Raw genomic sequence first — 23074 nt, 5'->3', positions numbered from 1 at the left:
ATTATTCTTACAGATAGCTGAGATCTCTTTACAAGTTTGTTTCTCAATTTCCCTCTGACTATTGGGGGGTCGTCAATACAATCTCAATAAGGTGATCATCCCTTTCTTATTTCTCAGTTCCCCCCAAATAACTTCCCTCGATGTATTTCCAGGAATATCCTCCCTTAGCACAGCTGTAATGCTATCCCTTGTCAAAAATGCCACTCCCCCTCCTCTTTTGCCTCCCTTTCTATCCTTCCTGTAGCATTTGTATCCTGGAACATTAAACTGCCAGTCCTGCCCATCCCTGGGCCATGTTTCCGTAATTGCTATGATATCTCAGTCCCATGTTCCTAACCATGTCGTGAATTCATCTGCCTTCCCTGTTAGGCCCCTTGCATTGAAATAAATGCAGTTTAATTTATTAGTCCTACCTTGTCCCTACCTGCCCTGACTGTTTGACTCACTTCTGTTCTCAGCTGTACCCGTCTCAGATCGATCTTTTTTCTCACTATCTCCCTGGGTCCCAACCCCCCCCACCTTACTAGTTTAAATCCTCCCAAGCAGTTCTAGCAAATTTCCCTACCAGTATGTTAGTCCCCTTCCAATTTAGGTGCAGTCCGTCCTTCTTGTACAGGTCACTTCTACCCCAAACGAGATTCCAATGGTCCAAAAATGTAAATGCTGTATTTTCTAATGAGAAAACCAGTTGTAGTGCCTGTTTGAAGTCCAGTTGGACTGCAGCCTGTAGGCATTTTTGTGTGGTTACATCATTAGTCCCACTTACCAAACTGTCTTTCAGCACCTCATTAAGGGTTAAACCAAAGATACATGCTTCTAACAGTTATCTTACCTAGTCAACAATCCCAATATGGATTCTCGAATTGCCAAGTAAAATCAATAGCAACTCAGAAAGAGAGGAGGCCTGGGTTTTAGTATTCCTTAATTAAATCCATAAACTCTCGAAAGGTTTTAGCATCTGGTGACTCAAGAAATTTAGGCTCCTAATAACCAAAAAAGCTGCAGGTCCACAAGCTGTCAGGGGAATTCCTCATTGCTTTTCATCTGACCCAATGTCATTTGCCCAGAAAATATTGGGCCCAGTCTTCAACAGCAGGATTAAATGAGTGAAATTTCCCCTATATAACAGCGTGAAGCCAGAAATGCTTGCACCAACTCAATGACAACTGTTGTCAGTGAATTGTATCAGAAGCATGCTTTTCTCTTGGAGCCAGTAAAATTAGTCCAAAGATGTCAGTATCCTGTCACCAAGTCTCCCTTTATTTACATGCGGAAAGCCATTGACACTGATCGAGCTTCTCAGAGTCAGCCGTCAGACTGAACAGAGCTTCTGATACTCCTGTTCATCTCTGTCAGCCAGGGCTTCCTGATTGGGTCTGTTAATCTGATCCAATCAATTACTCATATTTGATGAGGTCCATCTGGCTGAACCCATTACAATCTCTACATTCTGTCGTAAAACTTATGTGAAACCTTGCCCTCCAGGCTGCTGGCACCTATGTGATCCCACCTCCCATGTCAATACAGGTTACATGTCTCAAAATAAACTACTTACAGATCCCAACTTAATTGTGTGCACTAAAGAATATGCCATGCCAATATTTGGGCTGGTGCCTGCAAATGAAAGATCACACAACTGAATTTTATCACCATCAGTTTCCTGCTGCTCTTGGACTTCATGCTGTTATTCTACTGCTAGGCCACATTGCAGTTTTTGGTATCTGAAAAGAGAAACACACAAGGGTGAGAAAAAAGAGTAAGCAAGAGATCCAGGTCTATACAACTCGTAGCTTGTATATCAGAGGAAATTGTGGATGTGGGCAGGTATCAATTTAAGTAGGAACAAACCATCATCGTCTTCCATGATTTAAGTCACACCACATATCTGGCCTTAGTCACGTCCATTCCAATGATGGTCATCTCCCACCCCTGATTGGGTGTTGTTATTCGCAGTTGTGCACCACCTTGTCCTGAAAGAGAAAGGGAAATGTGGCAGTGATTTATATCTTACCTTTTAAAACAAGTAAGCTTCAACCCTTTAAGAGGAGCTGCCTTTTTGGTATCCAACCAATAGTACTCTCTTCACTTCCAACCAATTAAATTGTTTGGCTAGTCTTGCAATCATCTGTGGATTAGTTTACTTTCCCCCCTCTCCCACATTGTGTTCACTGGAATATGGACCATGATTCTGGTGACAAACAATTGAATTATTTTTGTAAAATTATTGCCCTAAAGCCTTAAATTCATAGACAAAGATTAAACATGTTATGAAAGGTTTCTTGTTAAAATAAATAACAAGATGAGGATCATTTAATTTGATGACTTGACTATTTAAAAGCTGAAATTGAAAACAAGATCCCAAAAAACAAGAAAATTGGGAATATGTATAATATATTGCAAACCAAACTGTCAGCTTATATCTGTTATTTTCATTGAACAGATTCATGCTTGTTGGGGAGCCTTTTGCTGGAAAGACCAAGATTTTGCATGTGTTGGCAGACACTCTGACACTTATGAATGAACGTGGTTTGAATGAGGAGGAAAAGGTTATTTATCGTACTGTAAACCCTAAATCAATTACCATGGGCCAGCTATTTGGACAATTTGATCTAGTTTCACACGAGGTAGGTGGAAGATTTTGGAAACTGACAATTTATGTAAGGCACCTTACCTGCATCCAGGTTTGGAAAACAAGAACAAAAAATCATTTTAAAATAATGGCTAACTGTCCTAAATGCTTTTGTAATGATTTTGACTTTTCTTTTTCAATTTTCTTTGTTCCCATTACTGGATGTTCACTAAATATTAGAAATATTTCTTATTGCAGAGTTTCCTAAATCAGTCAACAGGTCAGGAATTAAAATCTGTTCATCTAGTTGATTGTTTTATTGGGATTGAGTTCTGTAATTTGCAAAACAAACAAATGAGGAGTAAGCAATTTATTTTGTTTTTGGGAGCATGCATAGGTTAACATGTTCAGGAGTGTCACTAGTACCTGACATGTAAATTTCCCATGAGGGGACTGTGTTTTTGAAAGCATAATTTTAAAACCTTATTTATTCAAAATCTTATCAAGTGGGCATTTATCAGATTTAGGTCAAGTCTATCTAAACAAGATCAACATATTTTGTGAATTCCAAGATTTTGTTTCCAAATGTTATGTGACATTAGGCAATAAGAAGGGAGTATTACATATTTAGAAGCTTCTTACTATGACCTAACATCCTAGAAATTCTCAAGGTGATCACAAACACATTTTGCTCTCTGGGAAAAGGTACTTGGCCTTCACTTAACTAAGTCAGCAACATTGAAAATAGTAATATGAGTCAAATGTTGAGATGAATGAAAATAGAATCCAAATTAATTAATATTTGTAACTAGAATAGTTTTGCCTGTAAGTTAGCAAATTAACAGATTTATGTTTATGACTGATCTTCATTGGATTTTACTTTTCCAACACCTACAGTGGACTGATGGCATTGTTGCAAATACTTTCCGAGAATTTGCTTCTGCAGACACTCCAGATCGTAAATGGGTGATATTTGATGGACCTATTGATACCCTATGGATTGAAAGCATGAACACGGTTCTGGATGATAACAAGAAGGTAAATCAGTTTTTCATCAAAAATACACATTCAGATCTTCCACGTATTAAATATTTTTTATGATTTGAATGTTTTAACTAAAGGCTGATAGATCCAAATTAAATGTGATATCCACAGAATATTTCCATTTCAACAGTATGAACAATTACTTGCATTGATGTAGAATGTTGAAGTAGAAATAGATCCTAAGACACTTTATAGCTATATAATTAGAAAAAATGATGCTAAACCAAACCAGTTAATAATAGCTGACTAGAAGAAGAATTAAAGGAGATAGAAGTAGAATAGTTTAGAGGTAAAATCCAGAGCAAAGGATCTACTTGGCTAAAGGCATAGTCACTAATAGTGGTGTGAAGGGAGCGATGAACAAAGTTGGAGAAATTTAGAATTCTCAAATAGTTGGGGACTAGAGGATGTGACAGAAATAAGAAGCAGCAAGACATATAGGGATTTAGTTACACAAAATTCCTTGACATTGTTAAATTGACAAAAAAAGTTGAAGGACTATTGTGAAATACAGAGAAATTGAAGATTTCTATGAAATAAATGAAAATGTTTAGCAAATGTAACCTCTTGAACTGTCTAAGAATGAAACAGGCAAAGGTTATAATAAATAGAGCTCATCCATCTCTGTTTGCACTTCACTCTTGCAAGTAGCTATTTTAGGTTTCAAAGGCATTGGAATCGCTTGCTAAAAGCCAGTGAGAACTCATAAGTTTTCACAGGCCAGGTCCAAACTAGCAATACAGATTCTGCAGCAATTTTAATGCCAACAATACAAAGTGGGACCATACCAGGAAAATCTGTTGCAAAAGACTTACGGGGAGAAAACAATCACAAAAGTAAGCTTTTCAAAACTTTTGTAGTGCTGTTATGATCCCACTTGGTGTGAGTTTGCTTCCAACAGTGTGTTTTGCCTGATGTGGTAATGTTTAAGTTAACCATTACAACACAAGAAACTGGACAGAGATATCATTGTATTGAAGAATCTAACATACATTTATTTACAGCTAACTATTTATGTTCAAATTTTATGTTCTGAAAACACATTAGTTTCTTTGCTAACATTAAGGTAATAGGTTAGAAAAGAAAAGCATACTTGAAGTGATCCAAGGCCAGATGGAGTATGAGTCTGTTACACCCTCAGGTCATATGCTATGGTCATATGCTATGGTACAGTAATGATCTGATGAGATTTCTCTTAAAAGTACAATGGCATACTGACCATGAGATATAATAGAACATTCCTTTTTTCCAAATCACAAAGCCAAATCCCAAATGCTTGGTAGCGTTGTCAACTTAATAATTATAAACAGTTTACATGACTAACACTTCAAACTTCAATGTAATACTTTGGATGTTTGACAACATAGCCTGATTGTAAACACACTGAGAAGTACATACTGTTTTGAAGAAGGGTCACTGAACCTGTAAAGTTAACTCTGCTTTCTCTCTGCCAATGCTGTCAGATCTGCTGAGTTTCTCCCAATAATTTCTATTTTTGTTTTGGATTTCCAGCACCTTCAGTTTTTCTTTTATACATTTTTCTCTGTTGCACTTTCTTGACAACTTTGTTGACTTGCTGCTGGTTTTCACTTACCATGACTGCATTAATTGTCATCATCTGTGTATTCTTCCTCACTTTTCATGCATGATTGGTGTGTTGTTCATTAATCTGAGTTGACTTCTGTTTCTTCGCAATGTAGCATCATAATCAATAATGACATTGTATAATCTGGGTTGACTGCATTCTAGAAAGCTTTGCCAGTAGGAAAATATTTGTATTTGCATTTCTAATTTGTACTCTTTACTTACTGTGCAGTTGTAGTAGTCCTGTACCTACTCGCTCATCGTGTATCGTATCCATTCTCCTCTGTCTTTGAAGAATATCTGTGTCTCAGAAACAACTATGGACAAGATAATTTGCATTTGCATTTCAAGCATAAATTGTGCTGGGCATGGTAAACCTTTCTGCCTTGGTTTTGCTTTAAACTGCAGCAAGGCAAATAAGAAATCTTGCTTCGTTGCTCAACATGCAATGATCATTGATTTGATAGTGTGCACCATACAATCAACAAAATGGTTTGAATGTAAACAGTGAGGTGATAATTGATATGGGTGAGTCCCCAATTAGTGCACATTTTGAAATCATTAACCAGTATGTCCGAATCCATTGTCAAACACTATTCATTCTGGGAAACCAAACAAAATGAAAATATGGCTCATTGTGTCAGTGGTGGTCACACTTTTTATGTTGCTATGTCATTTAACAATGGGAAAGTTAGAAAAGTAATCTGTCAGAAGCATGCAGTCTTCCCTAGGTGCTGTGAATAGTCTATTGCTACTTTAATCCAAGGAATATATGGAACCTCTTGTGGATGTAGAAACTCTTCCCACTCCTGGGATTGATGTATTTGCATGCCTCACATATATTTATGAATCATTGAATATCTTGATTTATCATTGGCAGGTACACAGATTCATGTGCTCGCTGTTTATGTGCTGAATGCCCATGTGTTCTCGATGTGTAACATGGGCATGATACCTTAGCATAATGTTTTTGGTATTTGCTTGCTCTTGAAAATGATTTTCCATAATATACAGTTTATCTCTATATGCCCAAAATGAATAAATTTTCTTTGTAACTTCTTTACAACTTCAGGTAGATAATTATCTTTTGCAAACTATTATAATTGGTCATTTTTGGCAGTTGCTGATTGTTGGCTATTGGCTCTGATAAATTTTGAGAATGTCTCAAACTTTGTAATCTAGACCATCAATGTGCAGACCAAGTTGAATGTCTTGGTCTTGGTGGGGATTGGGCAATCTGTTCAATATGCCTGATGTAATCATTTTGGTTCCTAGCTTAAATTTCATTCCATAGTTCATACTTTTGCGCTTTGGCAAGGATTGCTAAAAACATGATAAGGTACTCATTTCTAGTGGACCATGATCTGTTTCCATGTTGATTTTTTTGCCAAATAAGTATGTGGAGGAATAGAATACCAACGACCAGAGCTAATATCTCAAACTCTATGTAGAATATTTGGCTTATGGAAATGGAGGGTTTTTTTTCAAAACAATGGCAATAGATTTTAAGTCTTGCAAAAGACATGTCTACATCATTTTGTGAGGCATCCATCTCAAGAATTATACTTTTTCTTGGGTAGGATTTCGTAAGGTTTTGCTGATGGAATCTGTTTGAGAGAATCAAATGGTTATATTGTTACAGATAGGGATGTCCTTCTTGAATAAATCTCTCAGCCATTCTTTGTGGAGGACAATGAAATTCTTCCATCAATGAGAAGGAGAACTTTCTGTGGATTTGGAGTGACATGTAGGCCAGACTAGGGAAGGATGGGAGTTTGCTTCCCTAACAGACATCACTAGATGGGTTTTTCCAACAATCAACATTGGTTTTGTGATCATAATTAAACTCTTAAACTAGATATTTTTAATGAGTTCAAACTCCATTACAGGATTTGAATATTACCTGGGTCTCTGGACTAATTGTCTAATAGTTGATTTCTACCAGGTAAAAGAATTCAGGAAGCCAAAATAATATTGCGTATTAGCATGCAATGTAATTCTGCAAAGCACTGAGTTGATGATCCCTTCTATGTTGTGAGACTGTCTCTCATAGGCTATACCATGGGGTACCATTTGCTGAAGTACAAATTTCAGGATGAGTAGTGGTAATATATTAGCACTAGCTCCTGTGTCAATTTTTAGCTTTCAGTGTGTGCTGCCTTGCATTTTCAGGACATATGGTATTAATGCTTATAAATGTTACTGATTGTCGTATGCCATTGACATGGTGTGTGATGTTTCGAAGCTTGGTCTTTTTCTGAAATTTTCTTTTTGCTTGGTTAACTCAGAATATCATTTATGTGTTTGTCCACCTTCATAACATTTTCATTACTACCAGTGTGTGATGCTGTAGCATTTTGTTGGTTATCTATGTTTTATCCTGGAGTCTGACTTGACTTTTGGAACCAGATTTTGTGCATATGTGTGCCCAATGTGCTTTGGTGCAACAGTTAGCAAGAAAAGCTGGACGGCTTTTGGGTAGATGTGACAAACGGCACCTGATGCCAATTTTGTTAGTTTGGTGCATTTTATGGACCATGGCAGTAACAATAGCTGCACTGAAAGCATGTAATTATTGATGGCTTGCCATATTTGCATTCATCTTCAAGTAATGTGTCAGTGGTTTGGTCCTTTCTCTTACTCAAAAGGTCCTTCCTAAATGCTTTAATTTGTTTAGATATGATAACTGTCTCAATAAGCCTATCTGACAGTTCTTTTAGACAAAGTCATAGCCATGCCTTTGGCTGCTGTGGCATCTTCTAACAAACTGGTCAATGGATTTTTGGAGTTACTGTCTGTATGACATGAGTTGGAATGTATTAATCTGGAAGTCAATTCTTACTTACAACTTGTCTCCCCGAACTTTTCAGTTTTTTCTAGATCTTTCTGTTTGTCTAAGCAATGAGTGGCTGTGACAATTCTGTGAGGCCACTCTTTCTTTTTAATGGCAAGAATGATATTTAAAGCTCTTTCCCTGAGATCATCTATTGCTTGATCTATTGAATGGAATTGCAAACACTGTTTGAAGAATTGTATTTCAGTAATAGTATCACTAGATGCCAAGTCCATAATGAGATTTCAGCTATCATCTTAAGCTGTGTGTCCCTAATTTTATGTCAGCATGCATTAAAAAACTGTTCCTTCTTTAAGAACAAATATGTTGCAGCTGCTTTTATGAAAAACTGTTTCCCATGTTTCAATTATCAGGAACACAGCTTTACTCAGCTTCTCATTTCTCTATGGCACTTACTGGCTTCATGTTCCAACTCAGATGTGCACTGCAACCTTTTTATTTATTCCTTCCTTTTAACTATGACAGTCTCAAAAATATCTTTTGAAAGAACATTTTGTGAATCAAAAGAAATTAGCTCTTTTTTTTTTGACGGTTCGTTCCCTACTTATTGTATTTGCAGAAACTGATGCACTTCAAGGATATAAAACTGTCCAACTGTCCATCAACAGTTGTTGTCTGGTTAGTTTTCAATTAGTTTTCCAGATATCTATCACCAATAAATTGGAGTCTTTTTGGATGACCACCAAAACTCATGGTATGAGTTTTCATCCAGCAAGTTGTTTACCTGAAATGGGAATGCATGTATAACCTCTCAAAACACAAAACACTTGGCATACATATTGTGGTATTGAAGAATTCAACAGATGTTAATTTCAGCTAGCTGTATAAGCATTCCATTCTGCAGGCATGTGAGTGGTTAGCTAACATTAAACTAATAGGTTACAATAGACAGCATGCTTCTAAAATGGTGTCATGCTTCAAATGATTTTGTGACTCACATATCTCTGATGGGTATTATTATCCTCTCTTCAGATCTGCTGGGTCCACAAAGAATATCTTTGTTTTAGCATTTTTTTTCCTTTCCATTGAGAAAGGAATATTTAAAATCCCGTACAGAAAAATTGTAGAACACATGACACCACCCACAACTTAAAGATGACTATCCATTATTTAAGGATTGAAGAATCAACTATGACCATATGGACTAAATAGAGGTTAACATTTTAAGTGTAATTAATTCAGGCATGTTTGTTTTACATTTACATAAAGGCTGTTTAATATTATTAACCAGGGGTTTCTATTAATCTGTGTTTAAAAACATCCATACCAAAGTTAAAAGTTACTTTCTGAAAACTAGGAACAATGAAACTAGATATTTGCAAGAGTCATAGAGTCATAGAGATGACCAGCATGGAAACAAACCCTTCATTCCAACTTGTCCATACCAACCAGATATTAGAGACATAGAGTCATAGAGATCTACAACATGGAAACAGACCCTTCGGTCCAACCTGTCCATGCCGACCAGATATCCCAACCCAATCTAGTCCCATCTGCCAGCACCCGGCCCAAATCCCTCCAAACCCTTCTATTCATATACCCATCCAAATGCCTCTTAAATGTTGTAATTGTACCAGCCTCCACCACATCCTCTGGCAGCTCATTCCATACACGTATTCTAAATTAGTCTAGTCCCATTTGCCAACACTTGGTTCACATCCCTCTAAATCCTTTTATTCATGTACCCATCCAGGTGCCTTTTAAATGTTGTAATTGTACCAGCTTCCACCACTTCCTCTGGCAGCTCATTCCATGCACACACCACCCTGTGTGTGAAAAGATTGCCCTTAGGTCCTTTTTAAATCTTTCCCCTCTCACCTTAAACCTATGCTTTCTAGTTTTTTGGACTCCCCTACCCTAGGAAAAGAACTTGGCTATTCAACCTATCCATTCAACTTCATGATTTTATAAACCCTTATAAAGTTACCCCCCTCCTCCCCCAGCCTCTGATGCTCCAGGAAAATAGCTCCAATTTCTTCAGCCTCCCCCCTATAGCTGAAACCCTCCAATCCCAGCACAATCCTTGTAATTTATTTTTCTGCACACTTTCAAGTTTAATGACATCTTTCCTATAGTAGGGAGACCAGAATTGAATGTAGTATTCCAAAAGTGGCCTAACCACTGTCCTGTACAGCTGCAACATGACATCCGAACTCCTGTACTCAATGCACTGACCAATAAAGGCAAGCATACCAAATGCCTTCTTGACTACCCTGTCTATCTGGGAGTCCACTTTCAAGGAATTATGAACCTGCACTCCAAGATCACTTTGTTTGGCAACCCTCCCCAGGACCTTACCATTTAATGTATAAGTTTCTTGTAGCTAGAGAATTAGAACTGATCCTTTGTTCCTCACAAGGAAATTAGACATCAGTCCAACCTTGGGTTTATCTCTTCTCTAACCACGATTGCCCGATGCCTCACAAAATCAGATCAGTGGTTGAGAATTCTGGAATACCCTGATTCTCCAAAGTCTATCCACCATCTTCAAAGCACAAGACAGGGATGTAATGCAATACTATTCATTTGCCTCAGCTGAAATAACACTGGAGAAGCTTGACGTTATCCAGGATAAAGCAGCCCACTTGACTAGCACACACACTGTCCACTGCCTTCAACATTCAATCCCTCCACTACTAACACAGTGTGGTAACAGTGTGCACTATCTGCAAGATGTGTTGCAGCAAATGGCCGAAGTTTCTCTGCAGAAACCTTTCAAACCTAGAAGGACAAAGGCAGTAAATGCATGGGGATACTATGACATGAACTTGCACTCCAAGCCCCACACCATACTGATTTGAAATTATATTGACTATGGCTGCTTAAAATCCTGGAACTCTTTTCCTAACAGAGGATGAACAGAGGAATCTTGGTGTCCATGTACACAGATCTTTGAAAGTTGCCACCTAGGTAAATAGTGCGGTGAAGAAGAGGCTGAGGCACTTGGGGCTGTTGTCATTGGAGAAAAGAAGGTTTGGGGTGACTTGATAGAGGTGTATAAGATGATTAGGGGTTTAGATAGGGTCGACAGTGAGAATCTTTTTCCTCGTATGGAGTCAGCTATTATGAGGGGGCATAGCTTTAAATTAAGGGGGGGTAGGTATAGGGCAGATGTTAGGGGTAGGTTCTTTACTCAGCGAGTTGTGAGTTCATGGAATGCCCTGCCAGTAGCAGTGGTGGACTCTCCCTCATTATGGGCATTTAAGCGGGCATTGGATAGGCATATGGAGGATAGTGGGCTAATGTTGGTTAGGTGGGCTTGGATCGGCGCAACATCGAGGGCCGAAGGGCCTGTACTGCGCTGTATTCTTCTATGTTCTATGTTCTAACAGCATTTTGTGAACACCTACATCCACAGAGGTTCAAGAAGGAAGATCACCACCACCTTCTCAAGTCAATTAGTAATGGGCAATGATACACACATGTGTGAACATATCATTAGATAACGTAGAACTTATTGTAGGATAGTGATGAGATCCAGAAATTATAATTGTCAACTGTTCCTGTTGGATTGACCCTGCAAGCTGGTTTCTTATCTGAAAGTGTCTCGATTCCAACTCTGCACTTATTAAAATCTGACCTTACATTTCAGAAATATTTAATGGAGTATTTTGTGTGTTATACTTGAATACTGTCCTTTTTGAATTTCCATTTATCTTATTTATCATTGATAATGATTTTTTGAACAATCATATAGTAGTAATTATTGTTTTTTTACTAGCTATGTTTGATGAGTGGAGAGATCATTCAAATGTCACAACAGATGAGCCTCATTTTTGAAGCTATGGATCTTTCCCAAGCCTCAGTAAGAGCACTTTTATTTCCTCCTGAAGATAGAAAGTAGCCAATAGTTTTTGATTTAAAATACTGAATTAAAATATATTATTAATTGAGTCAATTATATTAGGAGAAGAAAACAGCTTTGCTATGCATCTTATACTGATTTTGTTTTGTATTGTCAGCCAGCTACTGTCAGTCGTTGTGGTATGATCTATCTGGAGCCAGCCCAACTGGGCTGGAAGCCTATTGTAATATCCTGGCTTAAAACTCTCACAAATGTATCACATCATAAAGACATGCTGAATCTTTTGGAGGATCTTTTTGATTGGCTGGTGCCTCCAGCACTACACGTCCTTCGCAAGCAGTGCAAGGTAAACAAAGGTTGACTATTCTTTAAAATTGCAAAATATAATTGAATGTTGAATTGTCACAAAACACTTACTTACTTGAAGTAACTAAACTTGAATGATTTGTCCAGTAGGAATGAGGAGTGTAGAGATTTTCAAACCTGAAAAGGAACTTGTTTGAATTGATGTAACAAATAGCTAACTGGGAAGTCAGATTCAGCCTAGAGTTTACAATGGCAGCATGGAAGTCTTTTTAACTGAAGCCACACTTTCAATTTGCTGTGTAACATATAACATCTGCATTACATGCAACAGCAAGAATTGTACTCTCCTTTTCAAGTTCTCTTAGCTTAATATGTACAAAATCGTTGGTCACCTCTCTTGAAATGGCATCAAGGTCTGGTGTCATTCTGTGTCTCTCCATAGATGCTGTCGGACCTGCTAAGTACTTCCAGCATATCCTGTTGTTATCTTAGGCTCCCAGCCTCTGGAATATTTTGCTTTTGTATAAAAATATAAATGTTTATTTTCTTTAACTATTTAAAGTTCAGGTTAAATTTGCACTTGTATAGCACTCCATCCACCATTTTAAATGTTCACTTTCTCGATCACCGACATGCTACATGTACATATACAACAGACATTGCAGCCTCCTTATACAGCACCTTTCAAACCCATGACTTCTCCCACCTAGATTATCAAGACCAACTGCAAATTTCCTTCAAAGCCACATTGGTAATATTCCTGCATGGTGAATTTAGTAGGTGGATGAAGCTTAAAGCAGGTACAAGTCTTGTGAAGTTTTGCAAATGAAACCAGAATCTGAGCAAAGAAGCTGCCATGATTTTCTTGTTAGCAGATCTGCAGGTGTTTTGAAATCTGAAGGATCTGTTCTGGTGAAGAGTATTTTGTGTATTTAATATGAACTTTTTGCCTAACAGTGTCATGGCCTCCCATACCCAACTGCCACCCTTCCCTCCTGAAACCATCACCCCACCACTTACCTGAAAGCAAGGGTCACCTGTTGATCACTGAAACTGCTTTACATCCACTTCACAATTACTCTGGGCAAAAATTATACAAAAGCTATTTAAATTAAGCTATGATGAAATTCAATAAGTCAGGGTCCTGAGCAGAAACCACGTCACCTGAGCATTCATCGACCATGGTTCCCTGTGTTGAAATCTGCCCTGTTAGGTCAATAAGACATATTAGAAACTTTGGTACCCAGAATAAGTTAAGAATTCCTCCTAAGTAATAATAAATGGATTGTAAGAAAATAAATATTTGTATTGACAAACAATAAAGTATAACTGACCTATATGTTATTATCAATTAATATTATGAATGAATTTAACTGATATAATATCCATGTCAAATATACAGGAACTTGTTCCAACATCTGATAGCAACACTGTGGTTTCGTTGACTCGTCTTTTTGAGATGCTTCTCAGTGAAATTCTGACAGAAGACTCAGATCCCAAAAACGTTCGTGTATGGATAATGGTACAAATGAATGCCCTTACAGTAACTTCCAATTTCACAAGAGGAAAATTGGTGCTAACATTTTTAAATCCTCTCTTTAGCTCAAAATGCTTAGGAGGTGTACTTCAGACCTCTACAAATCCATTTTAAATGTGATAACTGGATGCTGTGTGTAAGTGACCTGAGGTTGCTTCCTTGCTGGCTTCAAAGCTATTGCAATGTAATTGTAATCTAGCTATTATGCAGGTTATTATAAATCATGGATTTTGGAATTCTTGGATCAAATAGGATGTGGTAATATTTTTCTTGGAGCCTAAATGTTCTGGTCTTATGCCTCATGTTGTCCAGAAAACAAAAGGGCAGATTTTTCTCCCCCGTTTTTGTGCTAGTCAGAGCTGTATATGCATAATGAACTGCAATGGTGCAGCCCAAAACCACTGGATTTGCTGTCTTGGCTCATTTAAATAGCCCCAACAGCCTTTGTACAATTTTGTTCACTAGAAAGTCCTGGAACCAACAATAGAAGCAGGAATTAAGCTGTTTGAAGACTTGGCAATTTTGCTAGTATGTCATTGGCCAGATGTCAGAAGTCACATGACATCAGACGAGTTCACCTGACAAAGGAGCAGTGCGCCAAAAGCTTGTGATTTCAAATAAACCTGTTGGACTATAACCTAGCATCGTATGACTTCTGACTTTGTCCACTCTGGTCCAATATCAGCATCACCATATCATTGGCTATATGAACAAGACTTTATGGCTGTTAATAGAAGGTGTTTAGACTTTAAGGCATAACATCAAACCAGGCCATTCAGAAAAGAAATGGAAATATTTTCTTTTTGCAAAGGATGGCTAGTTCAATAATTTTAAATCTGAGATTAGTAGACTTTTGTTAGTCAATGGTATTGGTCTGAAGTAGGGAAATGGAATCTGGATATAAATCAAGCATAATCTCATTTAGGGGCAGAACAAACTTGAAGGACTCAATGATCTACTTCTATTATTATGGTTTGAGAAGGAACCGATTAAAATTGACGTATTTGGGTTGTGAGTCATGTCTTCATCTATTAGTCTTCTTTCTCCCTGCTTTGGGGCAACCAATGACATTCAAATCAGCAGCAGTTTGGTGATAGCTCATAACACCATGTTCTTCAGAGGCCCTCTGTGATAATAAAACAACTGTAACAGGTTCTTCTGCTTCTTGGCCTACTGAAGGTGCATGCCATGCTCCCCATTCATTCTGCCCCTGCCACTCTTCACATTTTGTCAGAGCTTTAAATTCATTGACAAAATTTTGGTTTATAAATTGGAAGGGCTTGACTGAGTAGACAATAGAATGCTATTTTTCCTAGCCAGGGACAGGGACACAGACTCAGGATAAGGCATTTATCATTTATAAGATGAGAAATTCCTTCACTCAGAGTTGCCTTTGAATTCTCTATCCCAGCAAATTATCAGTGTTCAATTACTGGATATTTTTAAGACTGAGAAAGATAGATTTTTGGACTCCTAGGGAACCAAAGGGATAGGGGGAACATGGCAGAAAGTACAGAAGAAGTCAAACTTCAGTCATAATCACTTGAATGACAGAGAAGGCTCAATGGGATTTGTAATGTTCTTAATTTTTCATAATCTTCTCCTTCTCAAAAATGAAAATTGACTTCATCTTATTTCCAGGCTGCCTTTGCCTTTGGGTTGATTTGGTCAATTGGTGCATCCTGTGACAAAGATGGTCGAAAAATATTTGATGCATTCTTGCGTGAAATTGTGTCTGTAAAATCTACAGAGCCACCACCAGCTTCTGTGGGAAAATGGGAATGTCTTTTTGAGGAAAAAGGACTTGTCTATGACTACATGTATGAGGTAAGCCTTCTTCTCTTCCTTGAACCAACAATTTTGAAAACTCAAACCAAATCAAGAACTTAATTGAAAATAAAGAAAATCTAACATGGTGTTTGTAGTTATTTCATGTGTAGCAAGCATTAAATGAGTAGCCATTATTATAATTTTTCTTATTAGTTTTCTTTCCTTCATATTGCTTCTCTTAAAGATGTTGACCCTTTGCTGTGATTTAATTCTATGGATGTTGGACATCTAATGGTACTTTACTTATATCTTGAAAATAGTATCAGCGGACTATTTCACTTTAAACATGTCAAGAGCAGAGACCATCTGGTGCTCATACGATTTTTCTTGCTCATTTATTGAATATGGATCAGAAACAAAAATTGTAATTGATTTCTTCCCCTTAACCCAGTGGCATTGATGTTCATTGATGCATAATGATTAAGATCAATCAAGTATAAATTGGGAATCAAAATTGAGATAGCTCAGATACTGTGATTAGTTATTAACCACTTGAACTCCATTACTCAACAGGAGAACTCTGGAGTAACCATTCTTGTATCCAGTTTTTACTTTGGTTAGACATGGATGTAGGTTTTCTATCACAAATGGTATTATGAACGTAGTGACTTTACACTCAGTAAACATTCCTATCATCAAACATAACAAATAATGTTATAGTCTAGGAGTTTAAGAAAATGAAGTTCCTTTGGCCACCTGTCTATAGTCTAGTTTGTCGTACCATAAATTAATATGATTCCAAATGCAAATTGCAACAGAGGTTAAAGTTTACGATTCTTGGATTTCCTGAGGCTGAAAATATAGATTCCTCCCTGATGAGCAGCAGAACTTCTGTTTTCAGGGTATTCCAGGTAATTCTACCCATTCCATCCTTAGAAGTGTTCATAAGAACACAGGGCCTTTAAGTGGTGCCAGGATTTTTATTACAGAAAGATCTTTGATTCCAGAAGATGCTGAAGGTGTGAAACTGAAACTTTGTTGGCTTCTTTCTCCCTTTGGAGCATCATACTATCTCTGCGTTGTTCTGCTCTGTGAGCAAACACTGCTCATGCAAATATTCCCAGCTGATAGTCATACCAGACAAATCAGATCCAAGAATAAAACTGACTTGAAGATCATACGTTTTATTTTTCCAGTTGGGTGCCGTGGTGGTTGGATACTGAGCATGTTCAAACAAGGTTGCCAAGCTTCTTTAAACATAAGAACTTAAATTTATTACTCCATAAACTAAAACAAAGCTATATATATATATATATATATGTGTAAGTAAATTTTAAGAAATCAACAACAAAAAAAAGCAACCTTCTTCCAACAGAAGATTCTCAGTCCCAAAAGAATATCATTCCTTTCTTAACTGTTTAATTCATTAAGTACCTGACTCTCACTGATTTTCCACCTTGGGCTATTACAATTGCAAGATTTAAATTTCTCACAACTGGATATTTCACAAATTAATCTGCCCTCTGCTGTGGTCAAACTGTTCTCTTGAACTGAAAACCTGATTCTTCTGAACTGAACTCAAAAGAAACCCCCAAGTGTCCTAATCATTTGTTTTTCTCTGTCATAAACAGCACAATGTAAATACTTCATCAATAATACCACAGGTATCTGGTTAGGCACCTGCTGAGGAACGTGCTTTCTTTGAAATGTAACTAGATCAATTTTCCAAATGGTTCTCTGATCTCTTTAAAAACAAATACCTATACAGAACTGAAACCAAAATCCATTTACCTCTATTTTAAAAATTAAACTTCCTGAACTTTATCATACACACAATGTGGCACCAGTTTGGAAAGGATCTAAGAGCCCTATGTTTCTCAATATGTGCCATTAATGTATAATTGAAACATTATGGGATACATGTCTTTGTCACTAGAGGCATTGAATAAATAAACAAACAAATTATGCCATACATTTACAAATAACGGGTTAGACTCACATGGGTTAATTTGTACAATTGTGGGACCCAGATTTTAGGTGGTTTGTTAATTGTTGGGAGAGGGTACTGAGGGGTTTGACCAAAATGATAATAGGGATGAAAGACTTCAAAGACTGGAAAAGTTAAAATACTTCTCCATAGTGCAGAATAGCTTAAGGGAAGATTTAGTATAGGTTTTCAAAATAAAGAAGTTTTGATTAAGCAAGCGGGGTATATTGTTTCCCTTGAAGAGAAAATGAGGTCTGCAGATGCTGGAGATCAGAGATGGAAATGTGTTGCTGGAGAAGCGCAGCAGGTCAGGCAGCATCTAGGGAACAGGAGAATCGACGTTTCGGGCATTAGCCCTTCTTCAGGAATGATTCCTGAAGAAGGGCTAATGCCCGAAACGTCGATTCTCCTGTTCCCTAGATGCTGCCTGACCTGCTGCGCTTCTCCAGCAACACATTTCCATCTCTATATTGTTTCCCTTGGCAACTGAAATGGCATCCAAAGGTGACAGTTAGATTACCCACCTCTAAAAATGTGTATGTGTGTTTATTTTGAGGAGGTGAACAAAACTAAAAGAAATGGTTGGGAAAAGTGACATGAAATTAATTTAATACACACAGCATAATTTTTACTTTGAACTATGTACTGTTTCCTATTGAATTTGCAATGCTTTTATCAGTTTAAAGGCAGAGGACGTTGGGTCCACTGGAATGAAACAATAAAATCTGTTGCACTGGGTGATAAGAAAACTAAAGTCCAAGAGATTATAGTTCCTACTATGGACACAGTCAGATATACTTATCTGTTGGACATCTGTGTTACAAATGGAAGGTAAGGAAGATATTGTTTATTAGAATATTTGTTGACTCACTGCGGTTCTCATTTACACTACATAACAGTCATAATGATAATTCAAATGTAAGAAAACTAGCCCACATGCTGTCTGTAGATAAGTGAATTTTATAGAGGCTCCAAGGGCAGGATTGGCAGCATATGAGATGACTGAATTAGGCCTGAGCCAAAATTTATATTTCCTGATGGTGAGTTAAGATACCAAGACAATTGCTGAGAAAGGATACTTTTGTCAAAGTTTTTTTTTGTCTTGCACTCATCAGGATAATTTGCAAGAAATACCAATATAAAGAGAAAACAACATTTAGACTATATGAGACATGTGTTTGTCAATCAAACAGCACTTTCCTCTCATGTAGTATGAATTTATCTGCCCCTTACACTGGTATATCTTGCAAATTATCCAGATGAGGGCAGCATAGTGATTAACACTGCTACCTCACAGCACCAAGGACCTGGGCGACTACGTTTTGAATTTGCATGTTCACCCTGTGTCTGCGTGAGTTTCCACCATAGTCCAAAGATGTGCAGTTTAGGCAAATTGGCCATGCTAAATTATGTGTGGTGCCTAGGGATGTGCAGCCTAGCTGGATTTGACGTGGGAATAGGTTAGGTGCTTGGGTTTGGGTGGAATGCTTTTCGGAAGGTTGTGCAGACTCAATAGGCCAAAAGGCCTCTTTTCACACTGTGTAGGGATTCTAAAGTCAGTGGCACATGAGAATCTCATGGCACCGACTTCATGTTTGTTTAAATGTGCCATGCACCTTTTCACTTTGTGCAGTTAGGTTTAAGGTTGCTAGATTTTGAGCTGAACTCACAAGAGAGGGGAGTAAGAGCATTACAACTTCCACGAAGGTTTGAGATCAATAAGGATGAAGGATTCTGGGGATGGGCATGTATAGAGGGAATTAGGAGCATTGATGGCATCCTGGTAAGGTAGGGACCAGGTTCAAAGTGACAGGAAGAAGGGTGGAAAGTTCATGTCGCAAACCTTACAATGAGCATTTTGGCAATGTTTCCAACACATGAGATGTCTGGATTGGAGTTTAGTGTGGGAAGGGCTCTGTCAGTGGTTTAGTTTAGATTTAGTTTTGAACAATGGAAGGAGTTGAAATGTCATGCTCATCAGGTCTCTGGGTGAAATCCATAAGGAGCAGAATCTTCTTGTGGTGCCAATGTCTTGCCTGTAGGATGTACTGAAAGTATAGGTCCTCAGCTGCCTACCTTCAGGAATGCCTGCCAAGCCACACATTAGTCAGGAAGTGGCAAGGTCACAATGGTCCTTCCCTAAGAATCAAGCCCCTGGAGCCAGAAAGCTTGCCTTAGTGAGTGTTGCTGGCCAATAGCAATGAAAATCAGTGACTGCTGCTGAAAGGACACATCCTGAAATTTCAGACTTTTGGGGATTCACGGCTCAGGTAAATAGTGTGAGTAGGTGGTGGTCAGAGGGTCGGGTTTGCAGAGAGTTGTGAGGGAAGCCTCATTTAACCTACCCTCCCCTCTTCTTTCCATGATGTCTATTCCCCATACCAGGGACAGATTACCCACATTTGTGGCTCACACAGCTTGTCACACAGTTGTCATGAATGGTGCATGATGAAAGGCTCGTCTACATTTGGATCAATCCCAGTCATAACAGGATGAGTTCTTAAGAAGTTATTAGTTGGCCACTTAAGGGACTTATTTGATAGCAGAGTTGAAATGTTGACCATAGGACTTCCCACTCAGAATTTATTTCTGTTGGAGGTGCAAAGGTGGTAAGGTTCAGATGTGCCATCACCCCACGAAATTAAATACCCATCCCATATCCAAGCTCACCAAGATCAGAAGATTTTACCCACACCATTTTAACACTTGTCTACTTTCTTTACACTGTTCAGTCACTGGAAAAGCTACATCTTGTACATCCAATATTCCCACAAACTCAGGAACAGGTGACAAAGGAGCCATCTTTCTGGTCAATAGTAGAGTCTGCATGCTTGCAACATGAATGAGAGGTTGGTTGGAATGCATCTATCCAGGGAAGGCAGCATAGGAGACATCCCACTGCGACATCCACTTTTCACAAGCACGTTTCGCCAAACATGATGCCAAATTAAAGTAATCCCTTCTGCCTGCCCTTCGTCTATATCCCTCCATTCCTTGTGCATTCATGTACTTATCTAAAAGTCCCTTAACATCCCTATTGTATCTGCCTCCACCACCAAAACTGGCAGCCCATTCCAGACTCCTACTACTCTGTAAAAATATTTGCCCCTCACATCTTTTGAACTTTCCTCCTCTTACCTTAAATGCACGGGGTATTAGATGTTTTGACTCTGAGAATAAGATTCTGACCATCAACCCTATCGATGCATCTCACAATTTTAGTGACCTCTATCAAGTGTCCACTCAGCATCCACTGCTCCAGAGAAAACAACCTGAGTTTTTCTAGCCTCTCCTTATAGCTCATATCCTCTAATCCAGGCAGCATCCAGGTAAACCTCTTCCATATCTTCTCTAAAGCCTCTATATCCTGTAGTGGGGTGACTAGAATTGAATGCAATGCACCAATAACAACTTTATGCATACAGGGGCTGAGATTTACAGCCTCCTCATGCTGTGACTGGAATAGTAAATGATCAAAAAATACCTGTTTATTTCCATTATTTTTTAGGCTTTCTTGTGGACTGTTCTGTTCCAGATGGGAGAATACTTTCAATATTTTAATCAGGGCCCTATAACATAGATTAAACTGTAATGTAATTATGAGATACCAAGTAGATGAAGTGTTGTTGCAAGGTTTGTGAAGGTTTGTAGCTCAGGTTGAAGTTTAGGGTGTAGGTTTGCTCACTGAGCTGTAGATTTGATATCCAGACGTTTTATTACCTGGCTAGGTAACATCATCAGTGGCGATCTCCAAGTGAAGCGAAGCTGTTGTCTCCTGCTTTCAATTTATATGTTTGCCCTGGATGGGGTTCCTGGGGTTTGTGGTGATGTCATTTCCTGTTCGTTTTCTGAGGGGTTGATAGATGGTATCTTGATATGTGTTTGTTTATGGTGTTGTGGTTGGAGTGCTAGGCCTCTAGGAATTTTCTGGCATGTCTTTGCGTAGCCTGTCCCAGGATAGATGTGTTATCCCAGTCGAAATGGTGGTTTTTTTCATCCGTGTGTAGGGCTACGAGGGAGAGAGGGTCGTGTCTTTTTGTGGCTAGCTGGTGTTCGTGTTTCCTGGTGGCTAACTTTCTTCCTGTTTGTCCTACGTAGTGTTTGTGGCAGTCCTTGCATGGAATTTTGTAGAATGACGTTGGTTTTATCCATAGGTTGTACTGGGTCTTTTAAGTTTGTTAGTTTTTGTTTGGTAACCACCTTACCATACATCAAAGAAGTTTCAGAAATGACAGCCAGACTACTAAGACCACTCGGAACCCTAGTAGCATACAAATCCACCAACACTCTCAAACAAAAACTAACAAACTTAAAAGAGGCATCTACTGCCTCTGGCCTTATGGTTAGTGGAGGATGTGGGTGTGATGGGAGGTGTGGTTAAAGAACCTTTGGTGAGTTGCAGCAGAGTTTCTTGTAGATGGTATACACTGCTGCCACTGTTCATCATTCACAAAGGGATACAATGTTATAGGTGACATATGGAGTGCTAATCAAGTAGTCTGCTTTGTTTTAGATGATGTCAGGTAGCTGGATTCATCCAGGCAAGTGGACAGTGTTCCATTATATTCCTGACTTGTACCTTGGCGATAGGAGGTGAATTAATTTTTTCAGAATTCATTGTCTCGGATCCACTCTTGTCACAGGTTTCTGGTTAATGGTAACTCCAGGATGTTGATAGTGGAAGATTCAGCAATGTGCCATTTGAGTGTAGGTAAATCCAAACATAATTTTAATGGCAGATCCCCATCAGCACCCTTTTTAAAAATCAAAGTAAGAACTAGTCTTGACATTAACATAGACAATAGACAATAGGTGCAGGAGTAGGCCATTCTGCCCTTCGAGCCTGCACCACCATTCAATATGATCATGGCTGATCATTCCTAATCAGTATCCTGTTCCTGCCTTATCTCCATAACCCTTGATTCCACTATCTTTGAGAGCTCTATCCAACTCTTTTCTTAAATGAATCCAGAGACTGGGCCTCCACTGCCCTCTGGGGCAGAGCATTCCACACAGCCACCACTCTCTGGGTGAAGAAGTTTCTCCTCATCTCTGTCCTACCCGGTCTACCCCGTATTTTTAAGCTGTGTCCTCTGGTTCGGCACTCACTCATCAGCGGAAACATGTTTCCTGCCTCCAATCCTTTCATAATCTTATACGTCTCAATCAGATCCCCTCTCAGTCTTCTAAACTCAAGGGTATACAAGCCCAGTCGCTTCAGTCTTTCAGTGTAAGGTAATACCGCCATTCCAGGAATTGACCTCGTGGACCTACGCTGCACTCCCTCAATAGCCAGAATGTCTTTCCGCAGATTTGGAGACCAGAACTGCACGCAGTACTCCAGGTGTGGTCTCACCAGGGCCCTGTACAGCTGTAGAAGAACCTCTTTGCTTCTATACTCAATCCCTCTTGTTATGAAGGCCAGCATGCTATTAGCCTTCTTCACTACCTGCTGTACCTGCATGCTTACCTTCATTGAGTGGTGTACAAGAACCCCCAGATCTCTCTGTACTGCCCCTTTACATAAATTGATTCCATTGAGGTAGTAGTCTGCCTTCCTGTTCTTGCTACCAAAGTGGATAACCATACATTTATCCACATTAAACTCCATCTGCCAT

At 38.6% G+C, this 23074-nt stretch overlaps 1 protein-coding gene across 1 annotated transcript in view; it reads left to right on the top strand.

Annotated features, from left to right (window-relative positions):
* The window catches only part of dnah12 (dynein, axonemal, heavy chain 12), a 278012-nt gene that overhangs the window by 126036 nt on the left and 128902 nt on the right, over positions 1 to 23074 (top strand). The window contains exons 31-37 of the mRNA XM_043708118.1: positions 2441 to 2624; positions 3467 to 3607; positions 11773 to 11856; positions 12014 to 12202; positions 13565 to 13684; positions 15341 to 15526; positions 18136 to 18287. Coding sequence (XP_043564053.1) covers positions 2441 to 2624; positions 3467 to 3607; positions 11773 to 11856; positions 12014 to 12202; positions 13565 to 13684; positions 15341 to 15526; positions 18136 to 18287 — 1056 coding nt within the window. The remainder of the gene's footprint in view (positions 1 to 2440; positions 2625 to 3466; positions 3608 to 11772; positions 11857 to 12013; positions 12203 to 13564; positions 13685 to 15340; positions 15527 to 18135; positions 18288 to 23074) is intronic.

The sequence above is a fragment of the Chiloscyllium plagiosum genome, chromosome 18 (assembly GCF_004010195.1).
Source record: "Chiloscyllium plagiosum isolate BGI_BamShark_2017 chromosome 18, ASM401019v2, whole genome shotgun sequence".
NCBI classification, from domain to species: domain Eukaryota; kingdom Metazoa; phylum Chordata; class Chondrichthyes; order Orectolobiformes; family Hemiscylliidae; genus Chiloscyllium; species Chiloscyllium plagiosum.
This window is presented reverse-complemented; position numbering and strand designations above follow the sequence as displayed.